The 14,460-nt window shown below is 50.6% G+C and overlaps 1 protein-coding gene across 1 annotated transcript; it reads left to right on the top strand.

Annotated features, from left to right (window-relative positions):
• The first annotated feature begins 921 nt into the window (after nucleotides 1–921).
• On the top strand, nucleotides 922–11,445 carry AP1G2 (adaptor related protein complex 1 subunit gamma 2). Its single transcript, XM_029581415.1, is given in 14 exon segments — nucleotides 922–1,052; nucleotides 1,426–1,630; nucleotides 2,918–3,042; nucleotides 4,603–4,744; nucleotides 5,133–5,150; nucleotides 5,152–5,230; nucleotides 6,135–6,211; nucleotides 6,779–6,874; nucleotides 7,069–7,149; nucleotides 7,296–7,394; nucleotides 8,414–8,469; nucleotides 8,577–8,690; nucleotides 8,823–8,963; nucleotides 11,325–11,445. Coding segments are annotated over 14 exon segments (1,446 nt in total). The 5' UTR covers nucleotides 922–960.
• The last annotated feature ends 3,015 nt before the right edge of the window (nucleotides 11,446–14,460 follow it).

Below are 14,460 nucleotides of genomic sequence, written 5' to 3'. Positions count from 1 at the left end.
TTAAACCCAGCTATGCTAACTGCCTTAAACACATTCTCCTGCAATGAACTCCAGAGCTTAATGGTGCACAAAGTGAAAAATATTTTTCTCCAGTTTGTTTTAAATGTGCTACTTATTAACTTCATTGAGTTCCCACTAGTCCTTGCATAATCTGAAAGAGTAAATAACTGATTCAGGTTTTTCTCCAAGCTGAACAGCTCTAACCTCTTTAGCCTTTCCTCATAGGGGAGCCGTTCCATCCCGTTGATCATTTTGCTCGCCCTTCTCTGGACCTTTTCCAGTGCAGCTATATGTTTTTTGAGATACAGAGGCATTATGGCATCCTCTATTTTAATTTCCATTCCTTTCCTAATAATTCCTAACATTCTGCAGCATTAGAGCAAGTCTTGTTTCTGCTTACCTGGATTCAGGAAACTTTCTTGGCCTGACACTTCGTACATGTATTGCCAAAGTGTTGCATAAAATAGTTAAAAGGAAGCCCATAGTGCTCTCACTTCCCGTCCCTGGTGGGTGCAGTTCCCAATTTCTACCAGTGGAGGGGAGTGTGGTGCAGGAAGCTGCAGTCTCAGCTTGGGCAACCTGAGCCAGGTGAGCTGGGCAGGGCTGAGCTTCCTCAGCTCCAGGAAGTGCTAAGAGCCAGGCCGCAGCCGGCCCTGCCAGAAAGAGTGTCTCTGGAAGCCCTCCCCTAGGAAAGAGGGGAGATCCCGGGCTGGTGACGGGAGAGCACCCGGGGAATCGACTCTGCTTCGTTGCTGGCAGCTGTTACAATCAACCCTGCCACTCACGAACTGCGGGCTGCAAAATCTACACACAGGTGAGCTTTGATCTGTCCCTTTCTTGAGTCCGGAATATATGTAGATGTAGGTAAGCTGTTACCTGCCCTGTCCCCAGCTCTGGACTATATATATTTATACACACAAGTGAGCTGTGAATTGTCTCCTCCCCAGCTTCAGGACCTTTATGCAGGTGAGCTGTTTGAAGAATAAACACAGGGGAACTTATCTGACCTCAGCGCCTGGCCCTGCTTCCCCCCAAGAGCTGCAGAGAGAGAGGTGTGTGTGTGTGTGTGTGTGTGTGTGTGTGTGTTGCACTTAGTCCTGAAAGTCACCAACCCCAGGGAGTGTTAATGTGTCAAATTTCTGGATCCCATGTTCCATCTCTGCTGCCCAAGGCCGGTGCTTCCATTAGGCAAAGTAGGAGGTTGCCTACAGCGCCAAACTCGCCAGTGTGAGCCCTGGCCTCTGGTGGCAGCTGAAGAGCACAGGGAAAAGGCCTGGCAGGACTGCTGGTGGCTGAAGACAGGGAAGGTGATCTGGAAGGGGGGCATGCAAGGCTGTAAGATTTGCCTCATACCCTTGCACCAGCCCTGCTATCGCCTGATTCCCATCTCCTTTGCTCCCCCCCCCCCCCCTGTCTCCCTTGCAGGACCATGCTCCCCCCATTGAAGGTTCAGGAGCTGATCCGAATGATCCGCACGGCCAAGACGCTGGCGCAGGAGCGGGAGATCATCCAGAAGGAGTGCGCAGACATCCGCTCCTCCTTCCGTGAAGAGGATGGGCTGTACCGTCACCGCAACGTGGCCAAGCTGCTCTACATGCACATGCTAGGCTACCCTGCCCACTTTGGACAGGTAAGCAACCCAGCATGCCCCTCCCTCTCCCCCCAGCATGCCCCTCCCTCTCTCCCCAGCATGCCCCTCCCTCTCCCCCCAGCATGCCCCTCCCTCTCTCCCCAGCATACCCCTCCCTCTCCCCCCAGCATGCCCCTCCCTCTCTCCCCAGCATGCCCTCCTCTCTCCCCAGCATGCCCCTCCCTCTCTCCCCAGCAATACCCCTCCCTCTCCCCCCAGCATACCCTTCCCTCTCTCCCCAGCCTGCCCTCCCTCTCCCCCAGCATGCCCCTCCCTCTCTCCCCAGCATGCCCCTCCCTCTCTCCCCAGCATGCCCCTCCCTCTCCCCCCAGCATGCCCCTCCCTCTCTCCCCAGCATACCCCTCCCTCTCCCCCCAGCATACCCCTCCCTCTCTCCCCAGCATGCCCCTCCCTCTCTCCCCAGCATGCCCCTCCCTCTCTCCCCAGTGATGCACCTCTCTTCCTAGCAAAAAAAAGGTTTAAAACTGCCTCTTCTCAAGGCTTCCTTCTAAGAGTAGCTCTGCAAACCAGAGCCAGCCCTGTTCTTGGTTTCACCTATATTTCCAGATCTTGACTATGCTTTAATGCCATTGCTCTTGGCTATTTTCCTTATCTCTTTTGCCTTCTCTAATACCCTCCAGTACTGGATTAGCTCATTTACCACCAGATCCTCTGAATACATGACCAGAAAATCTGTTTCCTTTTCACCAGGTTTTCTGCCAGGATCTTTCCACTTCCTTTCACGTCCTTCCAGCTTCTCTTCTGAATTCTCCCTATCACATTTTAAATATACATATATATTTTCTTTCTAATCCCTTTGCTATGAACCCGTTTCATTTCCATATCCTATTGCTGCCCATGATGAAAATCACATGGGTGTCAAGGCTCTGATGCCATCATCCGCCTCCGAGCTCAGGGAGGCAGAGGGATTTATTGAAATTACATTGCGGTGTGGGATTGGGGGCTAGAGCTCCAGATTTGGCAATGAGTTGGTGGGAGCGGTGGGATTGTAAACTGCATTTCACAGCGAGTTGTGGCAGTGGGTGGGACTGGAAGAAGGGCTCCATATTTCACAGCTTTCATTGATTAGTGTCGGTCAATCAGCCATGTAGCACATCTCTCCTCCCCCTATGCATGTGCCTCTGCTTCATGGCAATCATACTGGGAGGATCCCAATTGGAAATAATTTCACCATCAATTTCTCTGCTGTCTAATGAATTCTGATAGAGCTGATTTTTCCTACCGATTGGTTCTTTTCCCCTGTTCCCTTCCTCCCCTCTCTCCCAGATGGAGTGCCTCAAGTTGATTGCATCTCCAAAATTTACAGACAAACGAATTGGTTATCTTGGAGCTATGTTACTATTGGATGAGAGACAAGATGCCCATCTTCTGATCACCAACAGCATCAAAACGTAAGAAAGATGAAGGCATGGATGGATTGATCAAGGATAGGGATGGATGGCAGAAACATGAATTAATAATAGATTGATAAATGGTCATGATGGCTGGCAAAAACATAAGAAGTTGACATGCTGGGTCAGACGGAGGGTCCATCAAACCCAGCATCCTGTTTCCAACAGTGGCCAATCCAGGCCACAAGAACCTGGCAAGTACCCAAACACTAAGAAGATCCCATGCTACTGATGCAAATTAATAGCAGTGGCTATTCCCTAAGTAAACTTGATTAATAGCAGGTAATGGACTTCTCCTCCAAGAACTTATCCAAACCTTTTTTGAACCCAGCTACACTAACTGCACTAACCACATCCTCTGGCAACAGATTCCAGAGCTTAATTGTGCGTTGAGTGAAAAAGAACTTTCTCCCATTAGTTTTAAATGTGCCACATGCTAACTTCATGGAATACCCCCTAGTCCTCCTATATTATCCAAAAGAGTAAATAACCGATTCACATTTACTCGTTCTAGACCTCTCATGATTTTATAGACCTCTGTCATATCCCCCTCAGCCATCTCTTCTCCAAGCTGAAAGGTCCTAACCTCTTTAGTCTTTCCATCCCCTTTATCATTTTGGTCGCCCTTCTCTGTACCTTCTCCAGTGCAACTGTATCTGTGGATGAGTGATAGAGAATGAGGGCATTGCAGAGATGGAGAAATCTGATGAGGTGTTTTTGGGAGAGAGGGCCAGATGTCCGTGCAGTAGATATGGGATGGGTCTTTACTGTTTAGGTGCGTTGATGAAGGAGCTGATGGGCTGGCAGAGACAGAAGAGTGCATACCAGGATGGAGAAATGCTGGATGACAAACAGATGCAAACAGAAGGACGGTGGAAGAATGTAAGGTTTTGTAATGCTTTACTTTGTATGTTGATTGTAATCCACTGCGATTGGTGGATCAGCAGAATAGAAATAAATAAATAAATGTGATGGATGAGGGGAGGGATGTATAGGATGGAGAGGTGATAGAAGGATGACGAAGAGATGGCTGATGAAGTGGCAGAAGATAAAATAGTGATCTGGATTGGCCACCGTCGAGGCGCAGGATGCTGGGCTCGGCGGACCCCTGGTCTGACCCAGCATGGCATGTCTTTTGTTCTTAACAGTTGAGTGATAGAGATGTGTGAGAGATGGATGCAGAACGGCATGGAGAGACGAGGGATGAAGAAATGGGTACAGGAAGGCGAAAAGACGATGGATAGAGGAATGGTAGATGAATGACAGAGTGAAGGAGGATAAAATGCATGAATGATGGGGATGGATTGATGCCAAATGTAATGCGGGGCAGTTAATGAAGAGATGGGTGATGGAGCAGTGGGTGAAGGGGGCTGATCGTTGATGGATACTGAAGCAATGACTGGTTGATAGGCAATGAGTTAGATGAACCGGGTATGAGTGGACATAAGAGAGATATACACAGAGCAATGGCCTTCCTCTGCCCACCCCCCACCCCCTCTCCCATTCTCCTCCCTTACTATAAGGTTTGGCTTTTTATTGTCCCTCACACTTTCTGCACAGGGACCTGAACAACAGCGTCCAGCAAATCCAGGGCCTGGCTCTCTGTTCCTTGGCATGCATGGGATCTTCGGAGATGTGCCGTGACCTGGCCAGCGAAGTGGAGCGCCTCCTGCAGACTTCAAACTCCTACGTCAAGAAGAAGGTCCTGCTGCTCTGGCAACTTCTACCCAGAGAGTTTTGTCTGATTTCCTTCAACCCTGGAAGGATGTGGGGGGAGCACAGGCAGGAGGAATAAGAGGACGCTGGCGCTCAGAGCCCCTGGGCATGTTTACCCATAGCCGGGATGGGGGCCGGGCAACTTCTGAGGTGGAGAGGAGAGCAGGAATAATGTAACACTCACCCCCCCCCCCCCAAGAGACCAGGACAGAGCCCTGGATTAGAACTCGGGCGCAGGGAGAGAGTGAAACGCAGGGTGGGGCACGGGGCGAGCGCTAAAATCCGAGTTTGCAGTTCGACCTCTTCTGTCTGTGTTTTTAGCTATGAAATAATTCTCACCACCACCCCCATCCCTTTTTCCTCGTGAGTCTCAGGCCGTGCTCTGCGCTGTTCCACATCATCCGGAAGGTTCCAGATCTGACCGAGATGTTCCTACCAGTCTGCAAACAGCTGCTAACCGAGAGGAACCATGGTACGTAAAGCACCCCCCCCCCGGGCATTATAGTGACGTAAAGCCCCCCCCGGGCATTATAGTGATGTAAAGCCCCCCCCCCGGGCATTATAGTGATGTAAAGCACCCCCCCCGAGCATTATAGTGACGTAAAGCCCCCCTCCCGGGCATTACAGTGACGTAAAGCACCCCCCCCCGGGCATTATAATGACGTAAAGCCCCCTCCCGGGCATTACAGTGACGTAAAGCACCCCCCCCCAGGCATTATAGTGACGTAAAGCACCCCCCCCCGGGCATTATAGTGACGTAAAGCCCCCCCCCGGGCATTATAGTGATGTAAAGCACCCCCCCCCCGGGCATTATAGTGACGTAAAGCCCCCCCCCCTGGGCATTATAGTGACATAAAGCACCCCCCCCCCGGGGCATTATAGTGACGTAAAGCCCCCTCCCGGCATTACAGTGACGTAAAGCACCCCCCCGGGCATTATAATGACGTAAAGCCCCCCTCCCGGGCATTACAGTGACGTAAAGCCCCCCCCCCCGGGCATTATAGTGACATAAAGCCCCCCCCCGGGCATTATAGTGACGTAAAGCCCCCCCCCCCGGGCATTATAGTGACATAAAGCCCCCCCCCGGGCCATTATAGTGACGTAAAGCACACACCCCCCCCCCCGGGCATTATAGTGACATAAAGCCCCCCCTCCCGGGCATTATAGTGACGGGCATGGGGGGGTCTTTCGGGGATGAATTCTCTGAGGTGACTGGAGCGGGGTCTCCAGGGCTGCATTCCCTATGAGATACACCCCCCCCCCAGACAGTGCAGTGAGTGGGGAGGGCTCTGATCCCTGGGGTGGGGGGGCTGGTATGAGACTGGAGGTCAGGAGCCGGGGGATTGTCCTGATTGCTCTCTCGGGTTATTCCCCAGGTGTGCTGCATGGGGCAGTCTTGTTGATTATGGAGATTTGTCTCTGCAGTCCCGGTGTCCTGCAGCAATTACGGAAGGTGAGAGACCCCTTCCTCCCTCTCCCCAAGGATCCGGGGGTGACCACACCATTGTGTCTGCCCTGGCAAGTCCTACGGCCGCTGGCTGGGGCTAAGGGTGGGGATTAAGGTCAGGGGGTCCCACCAGTGAGTTGAGGGTCAGAGAGAGTTACATTGACTGTCAGAGGTGGGTCAGATGGAGTTAGTATGGCTGGGTGGGAGGAGGAGCTGGAGGTTAGGGTCAGCAGGTTACAGTGGTTGGTCGGCTGGAGATGGGAAGGCTATGGCTGGATGAGAGGTCAGAATCAGAGGTCAGAGATGATTTGGTGTCATGAGCCTGTAATAATTAAACGAGGATAGAGCAATGGGCCGAGAGCCAGGACAGCCAGGATTCAATTCCCGCATTCCTTGTGACCTTTGTCATTTTATCTACCATTGCCTCTCCCAGTATTCACTTAGACTGTAAGCTCTTTGGGGAAGGCACTCGTCTCTGAATTGCTGATAATGCTTGAGCTAAAAATCCAGAGGTTATTATCATTAATAATCTTCCCCTCTCCCCTGCCTCCTTGCCCTGGTGCTGCTCTGCAGCTGGTGCCACAGCTCGTACAAAAGCTGAAGAACATTGTGATGTCGGGGTATTCTCCAGAGCACAGCGTGTCAGGGGTCAGTGACCCCTTCTTACAGGTCAGTCTCCCGGGGCCGACGTTATTTCTCTCCCCCCCTCTCGTTCTGCATGCGTGTGTTCTGCCTGGGCGTGGATGGCAGTTGGCTTACAAGCATGCTTTTTGCGTGCGCCGTGTCGTCGTGTGTCACCTTGCGCGCGCCCTTGTGTGCACCCGTGCCTGAGGCGTGATGGGGGATCCTCCTCTCCCTCCCAGGTTCAGATCCTGCGCCTGCTGAGGATTCTGGGACAGAACGACGAGGCAAGCAGTGATGTTATGAATGACACCTTAGCACAGGTAACCGAGGGGGGGGGGGGAAGGGAGGGGAGGAAGAGTGATAAAGGAGGGGGAGGGAGAAAGCAGGACAGACGGGGGGGGGGGGGGGAGGAGAGAATTACCCCGCTCTTTGTCTCTCAGGCTGGCTCAACGTTGTTCCCCCGCAGGTGGCCACAAACACAGACACGAATCGAAACGCCGGGAACGCGATACTCTACGAGACCGTCCTCACCATCATGGACATCAGATCCGCCAGTGGTCTCCGGGTGAGAGCAGGGCCAGTGCTTCCGTTACGGCCAACCAGGGTAGTCGCCTAGAGAGGCAAAATTTTTGAGGGAGGCAACATCCCGCCAGCATGAGGCCCAGAGAGTGCTGTGCCAGAGCCAATAGCACAGAAGAAAAGGGCGCTGTGCTGGAGCCACTGGTAGGAGGGAGTGCTGTCCTGGAGCCACTGCACTGGTAGGAGGGGAGCGCTGTGCTGGGAGCCACTGCCACTAGTAGGAGGGAGCGCTGTCCTGAGCCACTGCCACTGGTAGGAGGGGAGTGCTGTCCTGGAGCCACTGCCACTGGTAGGAGGGGAGCGCTGTGCTGGAGCCACCTGCCACTAGTAGGAGGGAGTGCTGTCCTGGAGCCACTGCCACTGGTAGGAGGGGGAGCGCTGTCCTGGAGCCACTGCCACTGGTAGGAGGGGAGCGCTGTCCTGGAGCCACTGCCACTGGTAGGAGGGAAGCGCTGTCCTGGAGCCACTGCCACTTGGTAGGAGGGGAGCGCTGTGCTGGAGCCACTGCCACTAGTAGGAGGGAGCGCTGTCCTGGAGCCACTGCCACTGGTAGGAGGGGAGCGCTGTCCTGGAGCCACTGCCACTGGTAGGAGGGGAGCGCTGTGCTGGAGCCACTGCCACTGGTAGGAGGGGAGTGCTGTCCTGGAGCCACTGCCACTGGTAGGAGGGGAGCGCTGTCCTGGAGCCACTGCCACTGGTAGGAGGGGAGCGCTGTCCTGGAGCCACTGCCACTGGTAGGAGGGGAGCGCTGTGCTGGAGCCACTGCCACTGATAGGAGGGGAGCACTGTGCTGGAGTCAATGCCACTGGTAGAAGGGGAGCGCTGTCCTGGAGGTAATTTGTGTGTGCGGGGGGGGGGGGGGGGGGGGGCGGCGAATGACTGAGATTCACCTAGGACGCCTAATAGTCTTCTATCGGCCCTGGGTGATGGGGACTAAGGAGAGGCCACATGTCAGTTGGATTCTGTCTAGCGGTCTCACGCTGCACTCTCTCTCTTTCCCTGCAGGTTCTGGCCGTGAATATTTTGGGCCGCTTCCTTCTGAACAATGATAAGAATATCAGGTTGGGATTCCTTTAGGCGGGGAGGAAGGATCGGGGTGGAGGGGTGTGCTCCGTCTCACGGAGGGGGGCAGGTTTGTGCTCTTTCACCCTCTCCCTTCCTCCCTCAGGTACGTGGCTCTCACCTCCCTGCTGAAGCTGGTGCAGACGGATCACACGGCAGTGCAGAGGCACCGCAGCACCATTGTGGACTGTCTGAAGGATCCCGACGCCTCGGTCAACAGGTGAGGCAGTCGCAAAGTGTCCCTGCCAGAGAGGAAGAAAGGGGAAGATGCAGGGGGGGAGGGAGATGGAGGAGGGGAGAGGAGAGTGTCTCTCTCTGCTGCCTGTCACACCAGGACTCTGGTGTCTTACAGGAGGGCCCTGGAGCTCAGCTTTGCACTAGTGAACGCCTCCAACGTGCGAGGAATGATGAAGGAGCTGCAGCGATTCCTGGAAATCTGTGTGGTGGAGCTCAAGGCCGACTGTGCTTCCGGAATCTTCCTGGCTGCGGAAAAGTAAACCGATTTACACCCCCCCCCCCGCAAACCATATCTCATGTCCCTGCATTTTCCAGCAAGAGATGTTGGGTGGAGGGTGGAAAGCTCTAGGGAGTGGTGGAAGAGCATGAGTCGTGGGTGGGGGAGTGGGGAGCTGTAAGGAATGGGGGGGCGTGAGGGGCTGAGGTGATGGTGGAGAAACAGAAGACAGTGGAGGAACGCTGGCTGGGGGGGGTGGAGGGGCTTTGGCTGGGAGGGTTTGGTGGAGGATTGCTGTTCATAGATTGAGGAGGGGATGGTAGAGAGGTGTTGGTTGGGGCAGGGTGGAGGGGTTCTCACTGTGAGGGGGAGGAAGGGTTGGTGGAGGATCTCTGTCTATAAAACGAGAAGTTTGGGAGTGAGCACCAAGGTGGTGGCGTGGATTACAAACAGGTTGACCGACAGGAGACAACGTGTGAGGGTATATGAAACCTGCTCTGAAGAGAGAACCATGTTAAGTGGAGTGACACAGCAATCAATGTTGGATACGGTTCTGTTCAATATCTTTGTGAGTGACTTTGCAGAAGGGACAGAAGGTAAACTTTGCCTATTTGCGGATGATACTAAGACCTGCAATAGAGCGGACATGCCTGAGGAGAGAATGAAAAGTGATTTAAGAAAGCTGGAAGAGTGGTTGAAGGTTTGGCAGCTGGGATTCAATGGCAATCCAAAAGAGCTGTGTGTGATGGGGGATATAAGACTGATGTGCAGGGACCAGGAGAGAGACCTTGGGGTGATGGTGTCCAACGACCTGAAGTTGGTGAAGCAGTGTGAGAAGGCGATAGCTAGAGCCAGAAGAAGGCTGGGCTGCATAGAGAGAGAGGAATACCCAGTAAGAAAAAGGAGCTGGTGAGGCCCTTGTACAGGTCTTTGGTGAGGTCTCATTTGGAGTACGTTGTTCAGTTCTGGAGGGGGATAAAGACAGGATGGAGGTGGCCCAGAGAAGAGCGACCAGAATGATGTGGGGTCTGCATGAGAAGATCTATGAGGTGAGGCTGAAGGATCTGAATATGCACACCCTGGAAGAGAGAGGTGCAGGGGAGATAGGATCCTGACCTTCAGATACCTGAAAGGTTTTCATGATGTACAAACTTCAAACCTTTTCCGCTGGGAAGGAAACTGTAGAACTAGGGGTCACGAAATGAAACTTCTGGAAGGACAACTCAGAACCAAGGTCAGGAAATTTTCTGCACAGAGAGGGTGGAGGCCTGGAATGCCCTTCCGGAGGAGGTGGTTAAGATGAAAACAGTGAAAGAATTTAAAGGGGCATGGGATAAACACTGTGGATCCCTAAAGACGAGAGGATGGAAATGAAGAAAAGAGCGCATGAGGTAACTTGCTGTTGTGGTAGTTACTACCCTTAACCAATAAGACTTCATGCTCTTGATGCAACTCCATCAGTGCTCTCTGCTTCAGTGGCAAGTGGAAAAGAGGAATGGGATTCAGACAGCAACCAAGACTTTTACGGTCTGGGGAAACAAATAAGCATGGGGGTAACTTGCTGCTGGGGTGGTTAATACCTTTAACTAATAAACCTATATACTGTTAACACAACTCCATCATTGCTCTCTGCTTCAGTGGCAAGTGGAAAAGAGGAGTTGTATTAAGACAGCAACCAAAGAGTGTCCCTTCTTTTACTGTCTGGGGAACTGATGAGCATGGGGGTAACCTACACAGAGCAGCAGTTACTACCCCTAACAGAAGGCCAGGGATTACTACCCTTAACCAATAAGCCTTGATGCTTTGAACCAATTAAAACATCGCACTCCACTTTGACATTGATGGGGTGGAAGAGGAACTGGATTCAGACGACAACCAACACAGGCCCTGACTTTTATAGTCTGGGGTACTGATACGCAGACGTAAGGGACTGCTTCTAAGGCCAAGTACATGAGCAAAACTCATCAGCACTGTCTGAATTTTCAAGAAAGCTCACCAAATAACTGCACAGAGCTACAGTTGACACCCTTAAGAGAAGCATGGGGTAACTTGCAGGGAGTGGCAGATACTATTACCATAAGAAACTTGCAGGGCAGACTGGATGGGCCAGCTGGTCATTTTCTGCCATCACTACTTTCGTACTATGTTTAAAAGGAGAAGAGGATGACAGAGGGGTACTAGCTGGGGCAGGGTGGAGAGGCCCTGGCTGTGAGCAGTGGAAGGGTTGCTGGAGGATCGCTGCCTATAAAGGGAGGAGGGGATGGTAGAGAGGTGCTGGTTGGGACAGGGTGGAGGGGGCTCTAGCTGTGATGGGGTGGAGAAGCCCTGCAACCAGTGGACATGGGGGTCATGCACGTTCTTTCAGTGACTCCCCCCTTCTCCTTCTCTCCCCCCTCTCAGATACTCTCCATCCAAGCGTTGGCACATCGACACCATAATGGAGGTTCTGACGAAGGTGCGTTTCCATCCCGGCCTGGGGCCAGGCTGCTCGTTCGCCTTTGCTTCACGTAGGCTTGAATGAATGTTGCCTGGATTTGATGGGCCCAGGTCTGTGAAGTTCCATCTCACCTGGCAATTCATGGCTCTCTCTGCTATCTCCCTGCTCCTGCTGCCTCCGCTCATCCCTTGTGCTGAGCATAGTGATAGGAGTATACTACCGTCCACCTGGACAAAATGGTGGGGGTGTGGCACTTTATGTCCGGGAGGGTATAGAGTCCAATAGGATAAAGATCATACAAGAGACTAAATGCTCAGTAGAATCTATATGTGTGTTGGGTAAGAGTATAGTGATAGGAGTATACTACCATCCACCTGGACAAAATGGTCAGACAGATGATGAAATGCTAAGAGAAATCAGGGAAGCAAACCAATTTGGCAGTGCAAAAATAATGGGAGATTTCAATTACCGAAAGAGTCAAGAAGCAAACACCTTGCACATCCGCAAATATCAATATACACTGGTGCAGGGTAAAATGTATCACCACCGAGAGATTCGAAAAGAGATTTTTATTTAATGTTTCAAGTAAAGTGAAACAATGTTGAAACGGCAACTCCACAAGTTACATAGTATATCATTTAAAGCGATCCCCCGACACGGACCGTGTTTCGCTAGGCTGCATCGGGAGGGACCAGCACGCACATTTAAATCTAGAATATAAACAAAATGTATAAAATCACTACATGGAGGTGATGAAAAAGGCCAATAAATATATACAGGTAAGACTACATACCTTCTCATATGTGCAATGGAGCGCAAACGCCCTCAAAATTGACAACCATTTAAAACAGAGAAAAAAAGGCGCGAAAGCTGACAGTCTCGCGAGACCTGTCAGGATTGAAAGCTGACAGTCTCGCGAGACCTGTCACCGTGAAATACTGCAACCAAAATCCAAGATTAGTTAAAAAGGTGCCATTCAATCTCCTTGTTCAATCCTTTAGGGAACACTGTGTCCAGAGTGAAAATCCATTTCTGCTCTCTCCGACCCAGTACCTCGGGATGGTTGCCGGGGTGGCAACTATCCCGAGGTACTGGGTCGGAGAGAGCAGAAATGGATTTTCACTCTGGACACAGTGTTCCCTAAAGGATTGAACAAGGAGATTGAATGGCACCTTTTAACTAATCTTGGATTTTGGTTGCAGTATTTCACTGTGACAGGTCTCGCGAGACTGTCAGCTTTCAATCCTGACAGGTCTCGCGAGACTGTCAGCTTTCGCGCCTTTTTTTTTCTCTTTTTTTTTCTCTGTTTTAAATGGTTGTCAATTTTGAGGGCGTTTGCGCTCCATTGCACATATGAGAAGGTATGTAGTCTTACCTGTATATATTTATTGGCCTTTTTCATCACCTCCATGTAGTGATTTTATACATTTTGTTTATATTCTAGATTTAAATGTGCGTGCTGGTCCCTCCCGATGCAGCCTAGCGAAACACGGTCCGTGTCGGGGGATCGCTTTAAATGATATACTATGTAACTTGTGGAGTTGCCGTTTTAACATTGTTTCACTTTACTTGAAACATTAAATAAAAATCTCTTTTCGAATCTCTCGGTGGTGATACATTTTACCCTGCACCAGTGTATATTGAGATTTCAATTACCCCAATATTTATTTATTTATTTATTTATTTATTTAATTTATTTGTGGTTTTTTATATACCGGACTTCTAGGGTAACATCAGTTCGGTTTACATAATAACTTCAAAATCAGCAAAACAGAGGCTTTACATAGAACTTATAGGAAAACAGTGAATAAAATAAAATTAAATAAACTATACAATGAACGAGGCTTAAATAGAGAGACTTAAATGGAGGTTGTTGGATAACTGAGATGGTATTGAGAGAGATGATTGGGGGAAGAAGATGGACGGAATGTATAGAAGGGATAGGGGTTGTATATTGCATATAGGGATGGGGAATGAAGAGTTGAAAAGATTGCAAGGACCTATTTACAATAGATGCATTGGGGAGGAAATAGCATATATGATTATAAACTATATACAAAGTGTACATTACTGAAGATATGTAAGTCAAGGCATGAAGTCGAAAATAGAGGATGTAGCACTAAGAGAGGGAGTTATCTTATGAGGGATCGTAAAGTTAGAACGGAGGGATCTGTTAGGGGCAGGGACGCGGGAGAGGAGGGGTGGTGAGGGTAGAGGCAGTGTGTGGCAGGGAGAGTGTTTTGTTGGCAAAGAAGATTGAAGGGTGAGCAAAATGAGTGACTTTTGGTGATAAGTACTATTTGAATGCCTTCGTGAAAAGCCATGTTTTGAGTTTTTGTTTAAATGTTTTATGGCAAGCCTCTTGTCGTAGATCTACTGGCATAATATTCCAAAGGGTTGGTCCTGATACAGAGAGTAGACGAGCTCTAGTTGCGGCCAGTTTGGTGGTTTTGTGAGAGAGGGTTAGCATGGTTGCATGATATTGGTGTCTTGCGGGTCTCTTGGCTTGGTGGAATTTAAGGGAACCGTTAAGCCAGTACATTTCTGGGTTGTAAAGGGCTTTGTGAATATGAGAGAGGGATTTGTACTGAATACGAGAAGTAACAGGGAGTCAGTGAAGGTTCATGAGTATGGGGGTTATATGCTCATTTCTGCGTGTGTTGGTTATGATTCGAGCAGTGGTGTTTTGTAGAATTTGTAAGGATTATGTGACATTCTTAGGTAATCCCAAGAGGAGGGAGTTACAGTAGTCAAGTTTGGATAGAATTGTTGCTTGAAGTACAGTGCAGAAGTCAATGGGGTGTAGAAGAGGTTTCAGTTTTTTGAGGGTTTGGAGTTTGAAGAAGCCATCCTTTAGGGTATTGCTGATGAACTTCTTTAGATTAAAGCTATTGTCAATGATGACCCCTAGGTCTCTGGCATGTTGGGAAAGCTGAAAGGAGGGTGGTGGGAGAGATGATAGGGGGGGGGGGGGGCGTGATGTGGTGGCTTGGTGACATTGACAGGGTAAATGTAACATCAGGACTTGCTAGAGACATAAAGTTCCTGGATGTAATAAATGTTTGCTTCATGGAGCAATTGGTTCAGGAACCAACAAGA

Source organism: Rhinatrema bivittatum, chromosome 16 (genome assembly GCF_901001135.1).
Source record: "Rhinatrema bivittatum chromosome 16, aRhiBiv1.1, whole genome shotgun sequence".
Lineage (NCBI taxonomy): Eukaryota > Metazoa > Chordata > Amphibia > Gymnophiona > Rhinatrematidae > Rhinatrema > Rhinatrema bivittatum.
This window is presented reverse-complemented; position numbering and strand designations above follow the sequence as displayed.